Below are 19,810 nucleotides of genomic sequence, written 5' to 3' on the forward strand. Positions count from 1 at the left end.
CAAAACCAGCTGACTATGACAAATGTCACATAATTAGTATTGAACAGTAATTTACGATGCTGTATATATGAACATAGACTGAAAATACGTTTTTATTTTCTAATTTGTGGTTCGACATGTAGTTAACATATAATATGCGAGAATTTGGAAAATTCGGTCCATTGATAGGAGCTATAGATGAAGGAACATCCAACGTGAAATTTTTGGTACAAAGTGCTTTATTTCTCTTTTTGGATTTTTTAGTCCTCAAATATTTAAAACTTGTTGCATATCTTAGGTATTCGCAGCTAACACATCCGAAGTATTAACATACCATCAGATAACCTTAAACCGATTTAGTCCTCAAGAAGGATGGATTGAACAAGATGCCTTAGAAATTCTCAACGCCGTTTTAGAATGTATTGAAGTAAGCTAAATTACATACAAAATATATTTACCCAAATTTTTAACAATATATTTAATATTTTTAAATATTCACATTTTTTATATTACATGATTAAAGTTTTGATATGACTCATTTGCCTTAAGTGTCGTAGCGAATTACCAAACAAAATCAAAATTATTGAGTAAGTGGGACACATTTGTACAGCACTAAATTATTACAGATGGAATTTAACACTTAACATTAATTCAGTTGATAAGATTGACCTTTGACCTGCACTAGATTTGTAGGGCTTATGACTCTGAAGATAAGAAACATTTCGCCACATTTGGAATTAAAATAATTTTACAATTAATAGCTAAAAAACTTAGAAGAAACTTTGGGTTTGGCATAAAATCATTATTTTTCAGTGTGGTTACTTTATTTGTTTTTACACATATTTGATTAGATCATGTTTCAATATACAATTTTCTTATAGGGTATTTTTAAATTACAGGTAACTGTTGATAATCTTAAAAAATTAGATATAAATCCTGAAGATGTTGTGGGAATTGGTATAACAAACCAAAGAGAAACAACTATAGTATGGAACTCAGTCACTGGCGAACCTCTGTACAGTGCCATTTGTAAGTCAAAATATTACTTTACATTAAATAATAAGTCAATGTTTCTTATCTTCTGCATTTATTAAATTATATGATTAACACTATTTTTTTCTTAGCTTGGTCAGATGTAAGAACATCAAAGATTGTGGATGAACTAATTAAAACAAAAGGAGCACAATGTGTGAGTGCTGTGACTCAAACTAGTGGGCTTCCGTTATCTACTTATTTTTCTTCAGTTAAATTGAGATGGCTTTTACAAAATGTCGATATTTTAAAAAAGGCTGTTGCTGCAGGGGAGTGCATGGCAGGAACTGTTGATGCATGGCTTATATGGGTAATAATAATTTTTATATTATAATATAAATTTGACTTCCAAGATAAAATTCATTGATGTTGTTATCTATGATAGAATAAATTAATATGGAACATTTTCTTATTCACTATTACATAATAAAGATATTGCTGTTTATAATAGTAATGTCATTAGCTGTTGATAAAATATCACCACTAGTCTCAAAAATACTGTAAGAGTTGTCATATATCAATATTGCATTAATAAAAACTGTCACTACTTGCTATAAGATTGAATTTTCAGAATCTTACTGGAGGCTGCAATGGTGGAGTACATGCAACTGACGTTACCAATGCTTCTCGTACCCAACTTATGTCATTAAGAAGCTTGCAGTGGGATATGAGATTACTGAGATTTTTTGAAATACCACTGCAAATATTGCCAAAGATTAAAAGTTCCTCAGAAATTTATGGTTACATTTCAATAGGGTCTTTCCTTGGTACTCCCATAGCTGGGGTAAGTCTATTTTTTTTTTAAATATTAACTCATAGAATTCCACTATGTCCAACAAGTTAACTTTATAGTCTATGTGTTTGATGGAGGACACCTACAAATAAGTAAATCAATAGGTTAGGCTACAAATAGGAAAACCATTTTCCTGAATAATATTATATTTACTCAATAATGAAATTTTTTAATTTATGTAGCTGCATTGAAAATATAATAATAATGATAATTGACAATTATAATTGTTAATTATTAGACATTTATAAATTTGTTTAATACAAGGAAAATCACACACTAGCACCATAAAAGTCAATAGTGACCTACATCATTAAACATAACACACAATGTAAAGGGAACACAAAATAACATAATAGACAACCAAATAGTACATGCCATGTATTATTTATTTACAACATTTTTAGGCATTAAATTGACCTTCATAAAACTTTCATTTATATATCTCTTGTATAATTTATTTCAGTGTTTGGGCGATCAACAAGCAGCACTAATTGGGCAAAATTGTGTAAGATTTGGACAAGCTAAATGTACCTTTGGTACTGGATGCTTCTTATTGTACAATACAGGTCAAGAATTAATTTATATTTAGAGAATATTTTCCAAATTGTTAATAATTAAATAATTCTCTACTTAGCCTACTAAATCAAATTTGTCCGTGTTTAGGTGAATCAATAGTACACTCACAGAATGGATTACTTACTACTGTAGCCTATCAGTTAGGACCAAATGCTCCACCCACTTATGCTCTGGAAGGATCTGTAGCTGTAGCAGGTAAAATTTTATATATACAAAGTCTAGCCATAAGTTCTGTTACAAAGAAAATATCTGATAATTTCCCAAAAAAATTGTTTTATTTTAATGAGTTTTATATGAGTGAAAAATATATGTTAACGTACTAAACGAGCTATTCAAAGTGTCCACCCTTAGCTTTAACGCACGCTTTTAAATGATCAGGCCATACGTCGATGGATTTAGAAACAGTTTCCATTGAAAATTTGGTCACCACTGCCTCCAAAGATTTCTTGAACGACTCAATATTTGGATGACGCTTAGAGCAGACAATGTCATTTAACACAGACCACAATTAATAGTCCAAAAGGTTTAAGTCCGGACTAGCTGAAGGCCAATCATCAGTCTTGATGAAGTCTGGAACATGTTGCTCAAGCCAAATTTGGGCCGTGCGCTCCTTATGACCCGGGGCTGAATCCTGTTGGAATGTCCACATTTCGTTTTTAAATAAGGTGTTGTTGAGAGGTTTAACTACCGCTTCTAACACAGTATATTGATACACTTTGGCTGAAGTTTTCACTACTTTTTAGCTAAAATGGAGTTTTGTAACTCCTTGATAGGAGACACCCCACCAAACCTTAACGTATACTGTATAATGGCCTCGCTGAACCGTGGCCACTACCTCGGAAGCTTCTCTAGAGCAGTGTGCATACACTTGATCAATTTGTTTGTAGTAATGCTCCTCAATTGTAAAAGATTTTTCATTGATTAAGATATTTTTTCTGTGTTTTTCGTCCGTGTATCGAAGCAACAGCTGTTTTGATCTTTCAGCTCTCATTTATTTTAGCGCCTAATTTAAGGTATGTTCTGTTCTGTGTATCTCCGGTAATCCCCTAGACCTAAGTCTTGTTCGATAATCCGAGGAAGTGTCCTCGGTGGGATTTTCGTTTCTTTGGAAGGGTTTACTGCTTCCTTATGGGATTTCGACGAATTCTGCCCTTGTCTGCATTAACGGCCTGGTTTGTTCGAATAGACCGCGGTCCACCCGATCTCTCACGGTCATCAACAGATATGGTTTCAGTGTATCTTTGGAAGGTACGATACACAAACATTCGGCTAATCCCTAGCTTTTTCAATATATCACAAATGCCGGCTAGCTCCTTACCTACTTTATACAGTGCAGTTACTGCAATCCTATTCTCTTAAGTGCCCCATTCAATTTTTAAAACAAATAATTCCTAAACAAAAATGTAATCCAGCCAGTAACAGAATTTATGATTAGACTAGGTATAAACTGTATTCACCAGACAGAGTAGAAACCAGAATATTCACAACCTATCTCATGGGTCAAGGGTTAAGATTAATCAAGTGCTAGATGCAGCTATCTGTCATTTGCATGGTGGTAGTCATATTCTCCTACTCTTATGTTGTTAATGTTTACTATAAAACTAGGATGTTTTTGTACTGATTTCTATTCAGAAATTGTGATAAAATTACATAAATTATTATTTGGGCATCTTTTAACGTTAGCTGCACGTAAATCCATTTTTAGCCTTAATTATAATGGTTGACATGCACTACAAAGGGGGCAGGCCCCTTCACTTGCTTAGAAAAGTTTGTTTTAAAAATTGCTACACTACATTGTCTTTTAAATAAAGTATAGCATCAATGTTGTGAACTTTACTTTTAAAAACTTGTTAATTTTATCAGGAGATACATTACAATGGTTACAAAATGGAATGGAAATTTTAAATGATGTAGGAGATTCAGAAATGCAAGCAGCAGAAGTAACGGAAGACGAAGAATTTAATTTATGTTTTGTCCCAGCATTTAATGGCCTATACTCACCATATTGGAAGAAAGATGCTAGAGGGTAAGTTTGAACATGAGACTTGAATTTTAAGTATTTTAAATTTTTTGTTCCATTGCCTTTTTCTCATAGTATTCTTAAAACTGCAATATTTTTTTAATATAATGTTCTAGTTTTCGTGCTATTGGCAAAAACCATTTGTGTACTTACATTAACTATGTAGTTAGTTAATTATCGGATTTCTCGGATAGATATGTTGAGAGGCGTTGTAGCTTTATAAATTATGAGGAATTTTGTAAGAGAAGATCGTAATTTAATACTATTAAATCGAACTCTTCTCTTGATTTATATAAGTGAAATTAAAGTTGTTTTTTCATGGTCATAATAATGTATTGTGTTGTATGTTTTAGTATAATATGTGGACTAAGCAGTAGAACGCGTGGTGCACACTTGATACGCGCAGCGCTAGAAGCGATATGTCAACAAACACGCGCAGTTTGCGAAGCAATGGCGACAGACAGCGCGCCTTTACGGCGCTTACTGGCTGATGGTGGCTCCGCACAAAACTCACTACTCATGCAAATGCAAGCCGACGTTATCGGTATTCCCGTTGTGAGTTTATTTATATAGCTATTTTTTCATTTTCTCAGTAGTCTTATTTCTAATTGTCGATCAGTCTTGAAACGTCTTGATGGAATTGATCACAAGCTCTTTCTATACTATCCTATCTTTTGCTTTTCTCGAGGCAATAGTAATAGGGAGTTTAGTTATTGATTCGGATTGATTATATCAGTGGATAGGTGATCATCACTCATGTGGTCTTTTCCCTTCTTGTTTCTCAATAATTTTGATTTGGTGGTAAAAAATTGTGGAGACTCTCATCTTAAACTTAAGCGGGTTGAGGATGGATTTATCGGTGCGTCTTGCTGTCCATGGTATGCGTGATATTTTTCTCCGACGCTACACTTCAAAAGCCTCAATTCTTTTCCGTTCCGCAAAAGTAAGCCGATGTGTATCGGTAACACTGTCTTTTCTTCATTTATTTATTTTTTCATGTTTATTTTATCATAATAATACCGTTATGACTTGCGTTTTATTATTATTTCTTAATTGGACAAATATGTTTACATATAGCATATATTATTACAGGTGCGGCCTCTGATGATGGAAAGTACAGCGCTCGGTGCCGCAATAGCGGCTGGAAAAGCGCTTGGTGTATGGGCGTCCACAACGCCCAGCCCTCCGTCAGATACTTTCCTACCAACCGTGTCTAGTGAAGGTACATTTACCAACATTTTACTTTCAATGATTAACTCTGGTAATAAATAAATACATTTTAAAGCGATTGGAAAAAGGCACTTATGTATATACCGTAAAGAACTTTTTAACTTCTTTATTATGAATGCCTGTTTATACCATTGCTTGTCTTTACATTATTCAAACTGTATTATTACAGCATCTATAAAATGATAGCAATTTTTCATTCAAAAAAAATCACTAAAACATTGTTTATTGTTGTAGAGCGTGAAATACGGCGGATGCGTTGGGAGAAAGCCTTAAATAGATGCATGGGATGGACTAGTGATAAACCTGATTTGCACAAAATAGAGCCAGGTAAATCTTTTTCAGTTCATATTTCTTTGTATCTACTATCTACTGATAGACATAGCCTACTAGCCATTGTATTTCCAATAGGACCAGTTGGAAGTGGCCTGCATCCTCAGTAATCCAGGGGCATTAGCAAGGTCTCCTATCTACTTTATGGGCTGTAATATCTAAGGCTCCCCTCGTGATGTAGTCTCTTCTCTCTGCATAGATGTTAAACAAGAACAGCGACAATATTTACCCCTGGCGTACCTTACTTTAACGATGTTATCTATAACATCATTAATCCTGACCTTATATTAGCCTTAATCACACAGGGGCGTTATCAGTGTTACATATATTAGATGCGTTGGAACCCTCATTTCGGGAATAATTTTCTATAAGCAGTTTCATGGCATGCAATTGAACTCCTTCAAGTAGTCAATGAAACAGAAGCACTGGCACATTGCAATATAGTCAATCTGATTTCGGCAGTGGTCTCCTGGCATTTCTCCATTCAAGTATATAGTCTTCTCAGGTAGTTCTTAAAAGAAGAGGTAATAATGGTGAGAGTTATCAGTGCAGAAATGTATCCACATCTCACCTCAGACATTCCTGTCACCCAGTCTTTACTTTCCAACTACATTTTGTAGGTGATCATCATGCAGTGTAGAACCAATCTTTGCACACAACTGACAAGTTATATTTTTCCAATTAAGAAATAGAGTGATACCTTAAGCCGGCATTTCCCAGTAGCCAACACTTGTATATGCCTTCCTGAAGCATATACCTTTAAAATATTTATGCATTTCAATAAAATCATTTCTATAAAAAGATAAAACCTTCTGAAAAAAGGTTTTTTTTTTGTTTCATGCCTATTTTTTGCAATGTGATGGCCTAAATATTGAAACTCCTGAGCTATTGTGCATAAATGATCTATTCTTATATATAATTAGTGCACCTTTTTTAAAATTCATTTACGTAAGGGTAGCAAATGAATAAAAATTTATTGCAATGTACTTTATTTCACACAAATGTAAAGAGTATGTATCAGAGTAATAGCCTTACTATTACAGTAACAATTGTAACAATAATCAGTCAATATTTTTGTTATTTCAGATGAGGTGGATCACACCACAGCAGTTTTGCCTCCGGGTCTCTTCTTCCTTGGCACTGCCTTGTTAGTAGTGATAGCAGATAAATTTAAAATAATTTAAAAATGTTTAGTACAAATAGTTACAGGAAGATACCAATGTTAGCAAAATCACATACAGTATTATAATATATTCAAACTAGAAGAATTGTTACATGTTCTGTAAACAAAATAAATGTTATAATAGAGTTTGACTTATTTTTTCTTGCATTTGGGTCCAATGAAACATACAAATGATTACATTATCCCTTGATAACTGCAATTGGCCTTAATTTTACAGACTTCTTACTAATACCAGCAGCATGACATGTATTAACAACATCAGTAACATTCTTGTAAGATTCAGGTGCTTCCTCCATGACCAACTTTGGTGATGCTACTCTTATAGAAATGCCCATAGTCTCAAGTTTACTCAAGACATCTTTATAATCAATGTTTCTTCTAGATTTTGCACGGGATAATGCACGGCCCTAAAGAAATACAGAAAAACCAGGATTAGTTATGTACAGGTGTTGTCAAAAGATAACTACTTTGTGCATTTCCCTTGCATAGCATTTATGTGGGTGATGATACATAATTCCATTCCAGTCCAATGGTACAAAAATAATATTATATTACAAAGGACTAATTACTGCAGAGTAAACAGAAGATAAGATTGGCCAAGGGTTTAAAAAATATTGTAATGTGATGCAATAAATTATTGCATCACTTTATTTAATTGCAAGTCACATAAAAATGTGACTTCATATATAGCTATAAATTTAATTTCCTTTCTAAAATATGTTGACCTTGTGGATAAACATTTTAACTGATCAAACATTTTTTGTTGTTTTGTGGCTTATATATTAAATTACTCATAGAAAATACCATGCTATTACTCATAAGAATGCATTGGGTTCTTTTTAGGAAAAATCTACTAATTTTGGCTGTGATGAAAACATTTCTCATAATGCAACTGTTTTAACAAATATTTTGATTACTTACAGCACCATGACAGGTAGTTCCAAAAGTTTCAGTCATACCCTGATGGGTTCCAGTAAGAACATAACTGCATGTTCCCATAGAGCCACCAATCAATACAGGTTGGCCAGTTAACTGATAATCTACTGGTATTAAGGGATGATGAGGTGGAAATGCCCGAGTAGAACCCTGAAAATAATAATGATACTTTTAATTCTTTGTATAATATAGCACAACCCTAAATTATTATTATATTCTGACATTGAGCAATAAACGTAAATCTTAGGAATATAAAAAAAAATGCATTGTAAAAATTACCTTTCTATGAACTAACAATTTTTTCAACTTCCCATCCACAACATGTTCTTCAATTTTAGCTATATTGTGGGAAACGTCATAAATAACATGCATATCTAAGTCATCAGGTGCCATTTTGAATTGCTTTGCAAAGGCCTGGCGAGTTAGAAAAGTCATAGAACTTCGGTTCACCCATGCAAAATTTGCTGCAGCCGCCATTGCTTTCAAATAGTCTTGACCTTCCACCGAGTTTATTCTTGCACATGCCAGTTGCCTATCATTGACATCTATTTTATCTCTTTTCATTGCCTTTTCCATTTGGACTAAAGCATCTGTGGCTACTTGATGCCCAAATCCTCTGCTACCTGAATGAATCATAACCACAACTTGTCCAGTTCTTTCTAATCCCATTTTTCCAGCTGCATATTTATCATAAATTTCATCCACTACTTGTATTTCTGCATAATGGTTACCAGCTCCTAAAGTTCCAAGCTGGGGTAAACCTCTTTTTTTTGCTCTTAAACTGACTTTTGATGGATCTGCATTTAACATACGGCCATATTCCTCACAATGTTCTTTGTCTTCGGCCCAAACATATCCTTCTCTCAAAGACCAATCCATTCCCATTTCTAAAGCTTCTTCCATATCTCTTGCATTCATGGGTATAATACCTTTGGAACCAACACCAACAGGTATATGATCAAAAAGACTCTGAGCTAGTTGTTCCTAGAAAAAAAAATATTACCCAATACTTTTATCCAACTTTAAAATTAAACAGGAAAGCCCTTCTTAAAAATACCTTTATTGGTTGCACATCTTTTTCATGTAAGTTAGTTCTCAACAAACGAACACCGCAATTAATATCAAAACCTACACCTCCTGGTGAAACTATCGACTCTGGGTTAGACATGTCAAAAGCTGCCATATTTCCTGCAAATGCAGAATTAAGCATTATTATTTAAACACACTTCATTTCAAATAATTTCATGTAATAGTCCTAAATTATAAGATTAGTAACAACCTATAGCGAAACCATATCCTGAATGGATATCTGGCAATCCAATTGATCGGCCAACGATGCCTGGCAATGCAGCTACATTTGCAATTTGTTTTACGCCCGGCAAGAACCCTCCCGTCATTCCAGGTCTACAAGAATTCCTCAGTTCATCCAACATTAATTTTTCAAGCGTATTATTAACGTAAAATATTCCCTCAACGTTCATATTGGGCTGAAACCCTTTTTTGATCTTCCAGCAATGAGGGTTTATTTTCTCTAGATATTTAAGCTCTTCATTATAATTCCTTACTACCATTTTCGACAACTACTTTAATATTATTGTAAGTTCACGACTGTTTGTAGCAAATTTACTTCTTAAGAATGATGAAATAATGAAACTATTTGTAAAAAATTATTGATAATAAATTATAGGTTTAGCCGGCTTCAAAAACACAGAGTATACTATTCTCACATATAAGACTAACAGTCAAAAAATTGGTTAGAGCCTATACCGGGTCAAAAGCTACTGGCATTTTATTAATATTAAATTCGTATAAATTATTATCATTATGATTATTATTTTCATGATTTTATTACGCTTAACTAATGAATAATTCATTATAAAAATATTAAAATAAAATAAATTTGGATTGATGGTCATTACGTTCATAACTAAAAAGAAATATTTTATAATTAATTTTTTTTAACGAGAAATGTTACCAAAATTAAAAAGAGAAATGAAATATTTTTAAAAAGTCAAATTTAATATTTTTTTTAATGTGTTTTTTAAAGAATATAATGTGAGAAAGTCTTATTAGACTGTTGTTGAAATATTTTTGAATCAATAATTGAGAAATCACTTATTTAAAACTTATTGAGAATGGAAATTAATACTTAATAGCATGTCTAACTTATTAAAAAAATAATAGGTTTCTTAAAGCAACTTGATGTTGATTAATAGTACGAAAGATTCTTATTTGGTATACTTTGTTAGTCTTTATTGTGTTTTAGAATTGCGATTTCTTTTTAATAATATATAAATTTAGGTATCGATTAAGATTTAAAGTTTTTTTTCATTCATTTATGAATTTATTTAGCCGTCTGTGTGATTGAGGGCTCTTTCTTAGGTATCTGTGCTTTCTGTTTCGTAATTTTTCGACGGCTGCCTAAAAAAACTAAAACAGATTACTCGAGGTGCTTTTTTTATTAATTAACTTATGAAAATGTAAACTAGATATCTTTTTACGTTTTGACGATTTGATTTTTTTTTTCAGCGCGAAAATGGCTGCTATAATAAAACTTCGACATATGCCTGGTGTCCAGAAAAATGTATGGAATTACTTTAAAACAATGCACCGTAACATTTCTACGTCGAAGAAAAATAGCGACACAGCCTCTACTGCATGTGAAGCGTCTGGTGACGATAAGAACTGGGTTAGCTACGGGTTTGACTACAAAAGTAAAGAGGAAGATACAAATGTTCATAATGCATCCTTTTTCTTCTCAGTTACATTATGTCTAGTATTTGGTGGATTTGCATGGGCGTATAGTCCTGATGTTCATCTAAGGGATTGGGCCCAACGCGAAGCTTATTTAGAATTACGTCGTCGGGAAAAAGCGGGATTACCGCCCATTAGCCCTAATTATATAGAACCTAAAACAGTCAAGCTGCCATCTGAAGAAGAATTATGTGATGTTGAAATTATAATTTAACAATTTATATGCATTTTTGTTATAGTGTATAAATGAATAGGACCTTTTAAATTATATATCTGTTGCAGAACAATATTTTAGTTCCCTTCAAATGATGTGATCATTCAGCATATGATATAGTTTTTGTGTTCAATTACTTTATGTATTTAGTCAGTCAAAAATAAAACACTGTTACCAAAAATTACTCTTTTTTATTTTTAACAAAAATGAAATTAAAAATGTATTAATAAACAAAAAAATCAATAACAAACATTGGAAACTAATGTATAATTTGTAATAATTTTTATTGATCTTGAACAAAACAATAAAAACATGGTATTAGGGGATTTATAGGACATTTTCTATTTATTTATAATTAAAAGTTTACTAAGACTAATAAAGCATTACTAATTCATACCTTCGTGTCAACAAGACTAAGTTTTTAAAATTTTACTGGGTTTTGATTAATAATTTAATTTATGTTTTCTCAAAATCTTCAAATTTATGTTGATATCATTTAGTTTTATTTTATTCTTGAAGGCTAATGATTGTTTAAAGCTACTGTATGATATCAGTAAAACATGTATCCAATTTTATATTATTTGTATGCTGTGTAAATTATTGCTTAAAATTTATAAACTTACTATGTACTTATCTTGATGGAGAAGGAAATTGTTTTTAAATTCTAATAAAACATTTTAAAAAGAATATATCTGTGACAATACTACCTTACTTAAGAAAAAAGTTAATGGTGAAGTTAAATATTTAAAAAATGCTTAGGTAAATTTGTGCAATATAATAATATTTTTTTTACTGTTACATTAAATGTACTTCTGGAACAATTTGTAATAATTAATTAAATTGGTAGTTTTCATGCTGCACACCTAAGTAGAATTTTATGTATATAAACTTTTATTACTTAAGTGAAAACAATTACATTGCTTTAACACAAACTATTTGTCCACCTGTTATCGCACCATAAACAGTATCAGCTGAAGTAGCAATAATGACATTCACACAGGCTCCAATATTGATCTCTCCATCCAATTGAAGTTGGTCGCCAGACATTTTCCAACGTCGCACAAATCCATCCCAACCACCAGTCCAAGCATGGTCTCCATATACTGACAGACTTGTAAGTATCATGTCACTTACCTAAACATTTATTTTATTTAGGGACAAAAAATATTTAAAATTTTTTAAATGATGCAAAATATTTTCCATTATCTAAAATTGAATATTTATGACGGTTATGTACGTACAGATGCCCTATAAAATAACGTCAAGCCGAAATTCTCCAGAAAATGAAAAGTAATTGGATTTTAAATTTACATATTTTAATTGCATGTTACTGTGATTAACCATTTTGTTAACGATTGACAAAAACTTTTACTACAATGACCTAATTATGACAGAAAATACAATTTTTCGTCAAACCATGTACTCAAAACCATCTTTCCATACATCCTTCTTTAAACGTATCCCTGTTGAACAATTTCCGATTCCTTGGCTTCAAAGTCCCAATCTGGCATTGAGATCCCATGGGATCCCCTAAACCCCGCCAAAATACACGCCGCCTCATAGATTGTAGCGCGATAGCTTCTTATGTCACCTTTTACATCTCTCTTTCAGAACATCTAACAAAAACGACGATACGTTTCATAAGGCTCACGACCCATACGAGTGCTCCATTTAAGGCCATCGACCGTACTACTCCTAAACAGAGGCGATGGTTACTCGCTGGATACTGGTGATTGAACATTAGCCGTTTTACACTAGCAGTTGTCCTCATGACATTGGTAGTAAGAACTCTAAGTTGTTCGTAGAAGTTCCAGCGGCTATCGAGAGTGAGTCCAAGGTAAGGTAAGGACTTCGCAATAGACCCAGTGGCCAGTCACATGCCCTGTCACTTGATTTCGGCTTGATGATTATTTATGGGACAGCTTGTATATACACGCGATGTTAGGGTTTTAGCTCATGGATTCCCGATCTGCATGCCCTGAGTTTGTGTAAGCTGTAAGAGTCTTTAAGGCTGACAACCCCGGACTTTATCAATCGTCATCATCCAAAATTAATGAATGTGGCATTAAGGCAATTATTGTAATTTATTACTTGATCGGTTAATTTTATAGAAAAAAAAGACATTTAAGATTCCAGTTTGTTTAGAACAGGAACAAGTCAGTGTTTTAGAAAACTAGATGAAATTGACATGTGCAACTACTTGTAATGTAATAGGGCTCGGTGGCGAGTCAGAGTATAGGAATTTGTAGAGAAATTGATCATAGCACTCTGTCATTACGGAAGTAAGAAATGGACTCCTACACGAAAGTATTTGGGAATCATCTAGTTCCAATAAAACTGGCTACGATAATACAGAAATGTCAAAAGGTACACAGGAGTACAATGTCAATATATACTTAACCTCGACATGCCCAGTAAACAGCAGAGAGATCGAAACTGCGGTTGATATCAGCATTAAAGAAAGAAAATTTGAAATGATCTCTCTTTCTCTCTATGATCTCTCAGACATAGATGTTTCTCTTTTTCTAGACAAAGCGAAGTGAAGGAAAAAGAGAAGAAAAGCGACTCGTTGAAAAAATATCGCTAAAACTGCGCCAACAATAAACATTCATTGTAACACGTTTGTATAGTATTTCTTTTCTTAACTGGGAAACTTTTTGTTAATTTTAATAATAAAATTAACAAAATTATATTTATCAAAACATCTTTATCCAAAAATATTTATGTAAATACGTTGATGATAATGAAATATGTTTTATTTAACGTTAATTGATAGTATGTTTACCTTAATTTCATGTAATTTCTTGAATTTGGTCTCAATGGAAGCATCGTGAAGCTGCAAACTATTGCCTCCTCTGGCTGTGACAACAAGACGAGAACCTGCTACCTTTAAAGGCGCGCGACCTTCCATTGTATGTCGAGTTGTGAAGCGGGTCTTCGATTCATCTACGAAAATAGTTCAATGCGCAACGATTGCTTTGTTATATTGAGACTTAGAATTAGATAAACCATTACCTATGCTAGTGATGCTTTCCAATAGACGTCTTTATTTTAATAGCAATAGACAAGCGGACATGTACGATCCTACCTGATACTAAGTGATCATTAAATCTTCATCCGTAAAAAGCAAAAGTCAATCTAATAATATAATTAAAAAATAAAATTGATTCGATGTAACGGCTATACATTAGTTATCATAGCATGCTTAAATCAATAAAATAAAATAAAAATCAACCGGAGTATGAGGATGAAGGGGTAGACTTTAGACAATTGAAACTTAACCACGATGTTCCGTGACCTTTCTACTTCTTGTTTATTCTTTTCTTACGTGAAGTTATGAGAAATACTTAGAAGTTTTAAAAATTGCCTTTAAAATTTTGTCTAAAGTAAACTGTTGTACTATTTAGTTAAAGGTAACAGTATAAACAAGCTAATACAAATCAAGTATTAAGTACAACTAAGTATTGTAATTTTAAAAAGACATTTAATTATAATGGTACTACAACCACGTTGAATAAATGTTTCCTATTCCTTCTACACTACTACAGTTTTTATAAATATGATAGTTTTACCCGGTTTTATTTCTGTAACTGTTACGTATAAATCTCGTGCCGTAAATAAGTAAGGAGGTTTTAAAGCCATATCTTTCACTTCTTCAAGAACATTGTATTTGGCTTTTTCAACATTGTTTTCGTAAATGACAACCTGAAAACATTCATTTTAATCATATAAAATAAAAATATTAATTAAAATGTGTATAATGTAAATAGATACATTGAAAATATTAAAAGTACTTAATTTTTGCAACAATATTAAAAAAGTCATTCAAATTAAGTGATAATGGCTACGTAGCAGTGAGTTTCTCTTTAAACAAATTTTGAATAGTTTTTGCATGATTATTAATAAACATTTTTGTTTTCTACCTCTCTATCTTTAACTTATTTTTGACGTTACTACAATATTAAAGCTTTAGCTTGAAAATGAAATTAGAAATTAAAACGCCATCGTAATCTTTTTTGCAAAAAAACTAACTTTATTGTTTTTGTTTGATAATATCATGCGGTCTTATCCTCAGAGTTTTATAAAGTAGTAGGCAAAGTAAATGTTATCGTAATAATTTGATTAAACTAATGAGCAATGATGACAAAATTCAAGGTTAGAGCACCTGTTCACTACGTAAGAATTAAACACGCTATTTAGTTATTTCTTTCTTTAATAACGTACAACTAGTATAAATTTAATACGAAGTATGATCAATTCTTGTTGAAATCCCAGCTGATATTCGTTTGGGTTTGCTAGGGAGTATATCACTTATAGTTTCTTATGGAATACGTCCCCACTCCGCGCTAATCTCGTGCTTTGGCTCCCTGGTAGTCTACGGCTACACTACTAGGACTACGACTTTGTTTTAGATCGTTCCAGACATGCCCTTTTTGATTTAGGACGACACTTATATCTGCCCAATTCAATGAAGCGTCATGGTTTGATCGACATATCGTCGGTTTTGGCTTTATCGACGAACAGTGTCTTGTCCCAGTCTTCTTGAGCCTTGATGTTCGACACACAATGACATACGAAGTTAGGGCAATAGATTATGCTTACTTAAATACAACGGCACTTTTATTATCATCCAGTAACATGTTCACATGATTACAAACTTTTATGCGTTGTATTTTTTCAAAATGTATAAATATAAAATCTATGTAATAATTTTTATTTAGAAATGTGAAGGAACAAATATTTAACAATCGTTGCTTAAAGAAACTGCAAACGATTCTCGAGGGGATGAAAACCCAATGTTGAAATATTTACTTATTTAGCACTTCGTCATCGGTAATATTTACTTGGAGTATGTTCATTATTACCTTTCTCTCTTACCTCGTTGCAAGTATATGTACGTTGAGTAAATTAAGATTTAATAATATGCTTATTTTTATTTGTGTACCAGAACAATATATTTTTAGTACATAGTACATTGTTTGTCGGCGGTATTAGTAAGAAACAATTTAATAACTTTGTATTTAAAATAAAAATTGTTAACATAAAATTTAAATATTATTATGCTTAATGAAATTAATACATATTTAAGAAAAAGTAAAGATGTAACATAAACTTACATTGCCACCTTCGTCACCGGAAATCAATTGATTTTCGCACACATACAAGGCTCCAATGTCTCCTCCTGTAGACGGAAGTTCTGCCACTTTGCTACCATTGGATGACCAAACTCTTACACCACCATCATAAGACGAAGAGTAAAGATTACCATTGGCGGCAGTTAACGCGAACAATTGCATCTCATGCGCCGACCAACTTGCGCCAGGTGAAAGATTTTTATCGAATGACTATAAGTAAAATATAACATTAATTAAAACACGTTGATTATGTCAGTGAAATTTTTTTCATACTTCGAATAGTAACACAACGAGCGGTGCATTTATGTGATATTAAAACAAAGCGTATCTTCACAATGTCAAAAGGAACCAATGCAATTTAACATTAAGTGCAAGTCAAAAAATATTTTGCGTCTCATCGCTTTCTATAAGTAATTGCATACGGACACATATTGCTTCCAATAAGTTAATAATTCTTATCAGAAATTTAGTTTAACTAACCAAAATTGATCCATTTTCTGTTCCAACGAATAGCGTATTGTTATCCCATGCCATAACACACGGTTCCGAATCGACCTTTACTTCTGCTTGTATTTTAAGGGCACACATACTTATAATATTTTCTAGTATTAACGTGTATATATTGCAGTTGTTATAAAACAGTCGGCTGTAACGAATGCTACAAGCTTACTGACACAAAAATAGACTTTAGCCTGGCACTGTTGAAAATTTTCAATAGCTGATGAAACATCTAGATAAATCTGGAACGTAAGGTAAATTTAAATTTCGGTGGTTAAGCAATAAATGTGATTAAATTACTTAATAATAAATACCAATTTTTAATAATATCACGATTAAAAGTGGTACAAATTCTTATTTCATTAGTCATATTTTATAAAGTATGATTAAACCATGATATTTTATATATAATTACGTATCCTTTCTAATTTTATTAAAAAAAATTAATGCATTAATGAAAAAAATTATGGCACCCGGTTTATTAATTGATTTACCAACGCCTTTTAATGAATAGATAGAGATAGAGAGAATAAATTTAACATTATTATTTTTTTTAATTAACGATATCGCTTAATAAAATATAATACTTGTATTGAAAACAATAATTCTGTTATTCATGTCTTAATAAAAGGAATAGTAAGTTTATTGCGTATTATATGCAGTTTACAATTTTAAACAAACTGTACAGGTTTTTGTTTCTATTTTAGGCGGTGTTTTTAATACTTTTCTTATGCGACTATGAACTAGTCCAACATGCAGAGATGTTATACAGATATGTCATATTATGTTCCAGTATAGATTTAAATATACCTTATTATAAAAATATTGCTTTAAGATAAGATTTTTGATAAAAAGTTGGCGAACTAATAATTCGTTGTACAGTGTTTCATAACTGAAATGTTAAAATATTTTTTTTAATTTTTTTAGTGTACGAACTCTTGTTCCTAACTCATCAGGTGTTTCCCTGAAATCTCAACTTAGCCTCGTTTAATTTGAAATATTTATTCACTCGCGTCGTAAAGGTCTAAGGCATAGAACGGCGAGGCAATAATTACAGCAAAGATTAAAAGCACCAAAGACACAGGGACTATTTTATTAAAAAAATTACTTTGTATTGTATTATATTGTAATTCACCCAACAATTTATATATACATATATATATTTCTGTCGTATTTTGTATGCTTACTGTACTACAGTTAAACAAAAAAATGATTTAAACTTTTATATTCCTCTTTTTTCTCAACCTGTGACCAAATGGTTATGTAGTCTTTTAAAAGGTCCATGGAATACCTCGAATTCATATTGATTCAAGATAAAAAATGAATAATGGAATTAAAGAGTATTAAACGTTTTTAAAATATCATGAAATGTACAAATGCACCTTTTCTTGTTTGCTAAATTACCCGCCACGCTCGTAGCGTTATTTTCTTTCTGCACCCCTATTCTGAATATTCTGAAAGGATGTTATTACATTCTAAATGTTATACAACTGGTACGTGGTTTTAATCACTTCCACTATTACCTGCCACTCCCATTTTTAACAAAAATTTAGCAATTATATGTAACAGTGGAAGTGGTAAGTATTAGTGTCTGCGTTTTACAGGATCTAAATATATACCATATATAACGCAATCTGTAGCCCATATGTTTTATTGATGATGTTAAGACTGTTATTGATTAATTTTACTAAAGTGCATCATTTTTTACCAACTAATAAATTAATATTAAGTTAAATATTTTCGAACACTCTTTAGTTTTTAATTTAAGAAACTGTAACGAATATGTAGTTTTTGTAATTATTAAACAAAATAAATAAACACATATCGGTGCCGTGAGTTTTATTTTTCAAATCAATTCAAAATGTATCAATTATTACACCTAATTTCTTCTAAAGTCCACAGTACCATTTTCTTATATAATACTAATTAAAAAAAAATACGTTATCGAGCCATTTAGACCGTAAGAAAACTATGCTCCGACCACATTGACCATAAATTGCCAGCAAGCCTTGTTTTTGGCTCAAGGCTGGATCGTGCTGAAATGATAGTTCTCGATTGTGGAACATGTAATTATTAAGAGACCTAGCTATCTTCTTAATCTTAACCTAAATCGTCCGCATGGAAGTGAAATGTCATTAGTCACAAATCGATATTTTCCTTTACCAATCCATTGTCACTTAATTCAACTGAGTACACGAGAGTATATGATCTTATTGGTTATGAAAATATTGAGCAGTGGTAGCCCAGCTGCAAAGGACTGAGACTTGCGACCGTAGGTCTCGGGTTTGATTCCCAGTTTAGAATAGTATATGATTTACACTTTGTACATTAATTATATAGGGCTACCTCTGCTTACAAACAAGTTTCTTGAGAATGGGCAGTAGCGCCCTTTGTGTAACATAATACCACAACGAAATCGCCAACCTGTCTGCTAACCTTTCGCGGTTATGGTATATCCCATAGATATCTTTGGAGGAGGCAAGGCATACCTTGCAGAGGGCGTCTATGGGCTGAAACGACGAATGAAAATATCTATATATTACATCGTGCATGCATAGGCATGCACAATTTATGATATTACAGAATTATTTACGAGCATACCTTATAGGTATTTTAATAAAAATGTAGTGAAGTCCTGACATAAATAAAATAAAGTAGCAATATTAATGTACAAGTTTTATTATAATAAGATTGCTGAAGTAAGATGCAATTTATCTTTAACGTAAATTATCAGTTAAAACAACATTAGAAACTAAACATTGGTTTCGTAACCTAATTAACTATAATAAAAAACAGACGACACCTGTGTCATAATCCACTATACTACACGGAACAATTCCATTATGGCAAAAGTTACTTTATATTCACAAACCAACGTGGATAGCCAGTCAGTGTTTATTTAATTGAGTTGTAGTAGTTATGTGAGTAAGCGATCCTGAGTTCGACTTGTTTTTTCTAATAAATATATCTAATAGTATTAGTTATTGATTAATTTACAGGATTATTAGTCATATTTAGTTGTAAAAACTTAAAATTGGTGAATGTATAGCTCAATTGTTAGCAAAAAGCTTTTACACCTATTTTTTAAACACTGTATGAAGTGATGACTCCGAAATATGTTATATTAATA

General features: G+C 32.0%; 4 protein-coding genes across 5 annotated transcripts; 2 read left to right on the plus strand and 2 right to left on the minus strand.

Annotated features, from left to right (window-relative positions):
• The first annotated feature begins 18 nt into the window (after positions 1–18).
• LOC137930212 (glycerol kinase 3-like) lies at positions 19–7,265 on the plus strand. Of its 2 annotated transcripts, none has more exons than XM_068773387.1 (12): positions 19–206; positions 278–406; positions 861–1,008; positions 1,104–1,321; positions 1,583–1,795; positions 2,268–2,370; positions 2,468–2,575; positions 4,244–4,406; positions 4,754–4,955; positions 5,493–5,622; positions 5,865–5,957; positions 7,047–7,265. In XM_068773387.1, the coding sequence occupies exons 1-12, from the start codon at positions 135–137 to the stop codon at positions 7,142–7,144; spliced, it is 1,677 nt and encodes a 558-aa protein (XP_068629488.1). In that variant the 5' UTR covers positions 19–134; the 3' UTR covers positions 7,145–7,265. The 2 variants fall into 2 exon arrangements, with proteins under 2 accessions (XP_068629488.1, XP_068629489.1); XM_068773388.1 differs by having other exon boundaries at positions 879–1,008.
• Positions 6,943–9,778, minus strand: RtcB (RtcB RNA ligase). The gene is made up of 5 exons (XM_068773389.1): positions 9,359–9,778; positions 9,137–9,267; positions 8,359–9,063; positions 8,065–8,229; positions 6,943–7,550 (listed from the first exon to the last, which is right to left on the minus strand). The coding sequence occupies exons 1-5, from the start codon at positions 9,648–9,650 to the stop codon at positions 7,323–7,325; spliced, it is 1,521 nt and encodes a 506-aa protein (XP_068629490.1). The 5' UTR covers positions 9,651–9,778; the 3' UTR covers positions 6,943–7,322.
• A 665-nt stretch (positions 9,779–10,443) lies between these two features.
• On the plus strand, positions 10,444–11,230 carry NP15.6 (NADH dehydrogenase [ubiquinone] 1 beta subcomplex subunit NP15.6). The gene is made up of 2 exons (XM_068773528.1): positions 10,444–10,528; positions 10,609–11,230. Exon 2 carries the CDS (start codon positions 10,616–10,618, stop codon positions 11,045–11,047), a length of 432 nt encoding a protein of 143 aa, XP_068629629.1. The 5' UTR covers positions 10,444–10,528; positions 10,609–10,615; the 3' UTR covers positions 11,048–11,230.
• Positions 11,231–11,357: 127 nt separating this feature from the next.
• Positions 11,358–16,836, minus strand: LOC137930298 (uncharacterized). The gene is made up of 5 exons (XM_068773527.1): positions 16,663–16,836; positions 16,165–16,392; positions 14,620–14,752; positions 13,833–13,993; positions 11,358–12,181 (listed from the first exon to the last, which is right to left on the minus strand). Exons 1-5 carry the CDS (start codon positions 16,768–16,770, stop codon positions 11,960–11,962), a joined length of 852 nt encoding a protein of 283 aa, XP_068629628.1. The 5' UTR covers positions 16,771–16,836; the 3' UTR covers positions 11,358–11,959.
• Between the last annotated feature and the right edge of the window lie 2,974 nt (positions 16,837–19,810).

This window comes from Battus philenor, unplaced genomic scaffold (assembly GCF_028537555.1).
Source record: "Battus philenor isolate CCGP_79_NKW_IND1 unplaced genomic scaffold, ilBatPhil1.0.hap1 SCAF_6, whole genome shotgun sequence".
NCBI classification, from domain to species: domain Eukaryota; kingdom Metazoa; phylum Arthropoda; class Insecta; order Lepidoptera; family Papilionidae; genus Battus; species Battus philenor.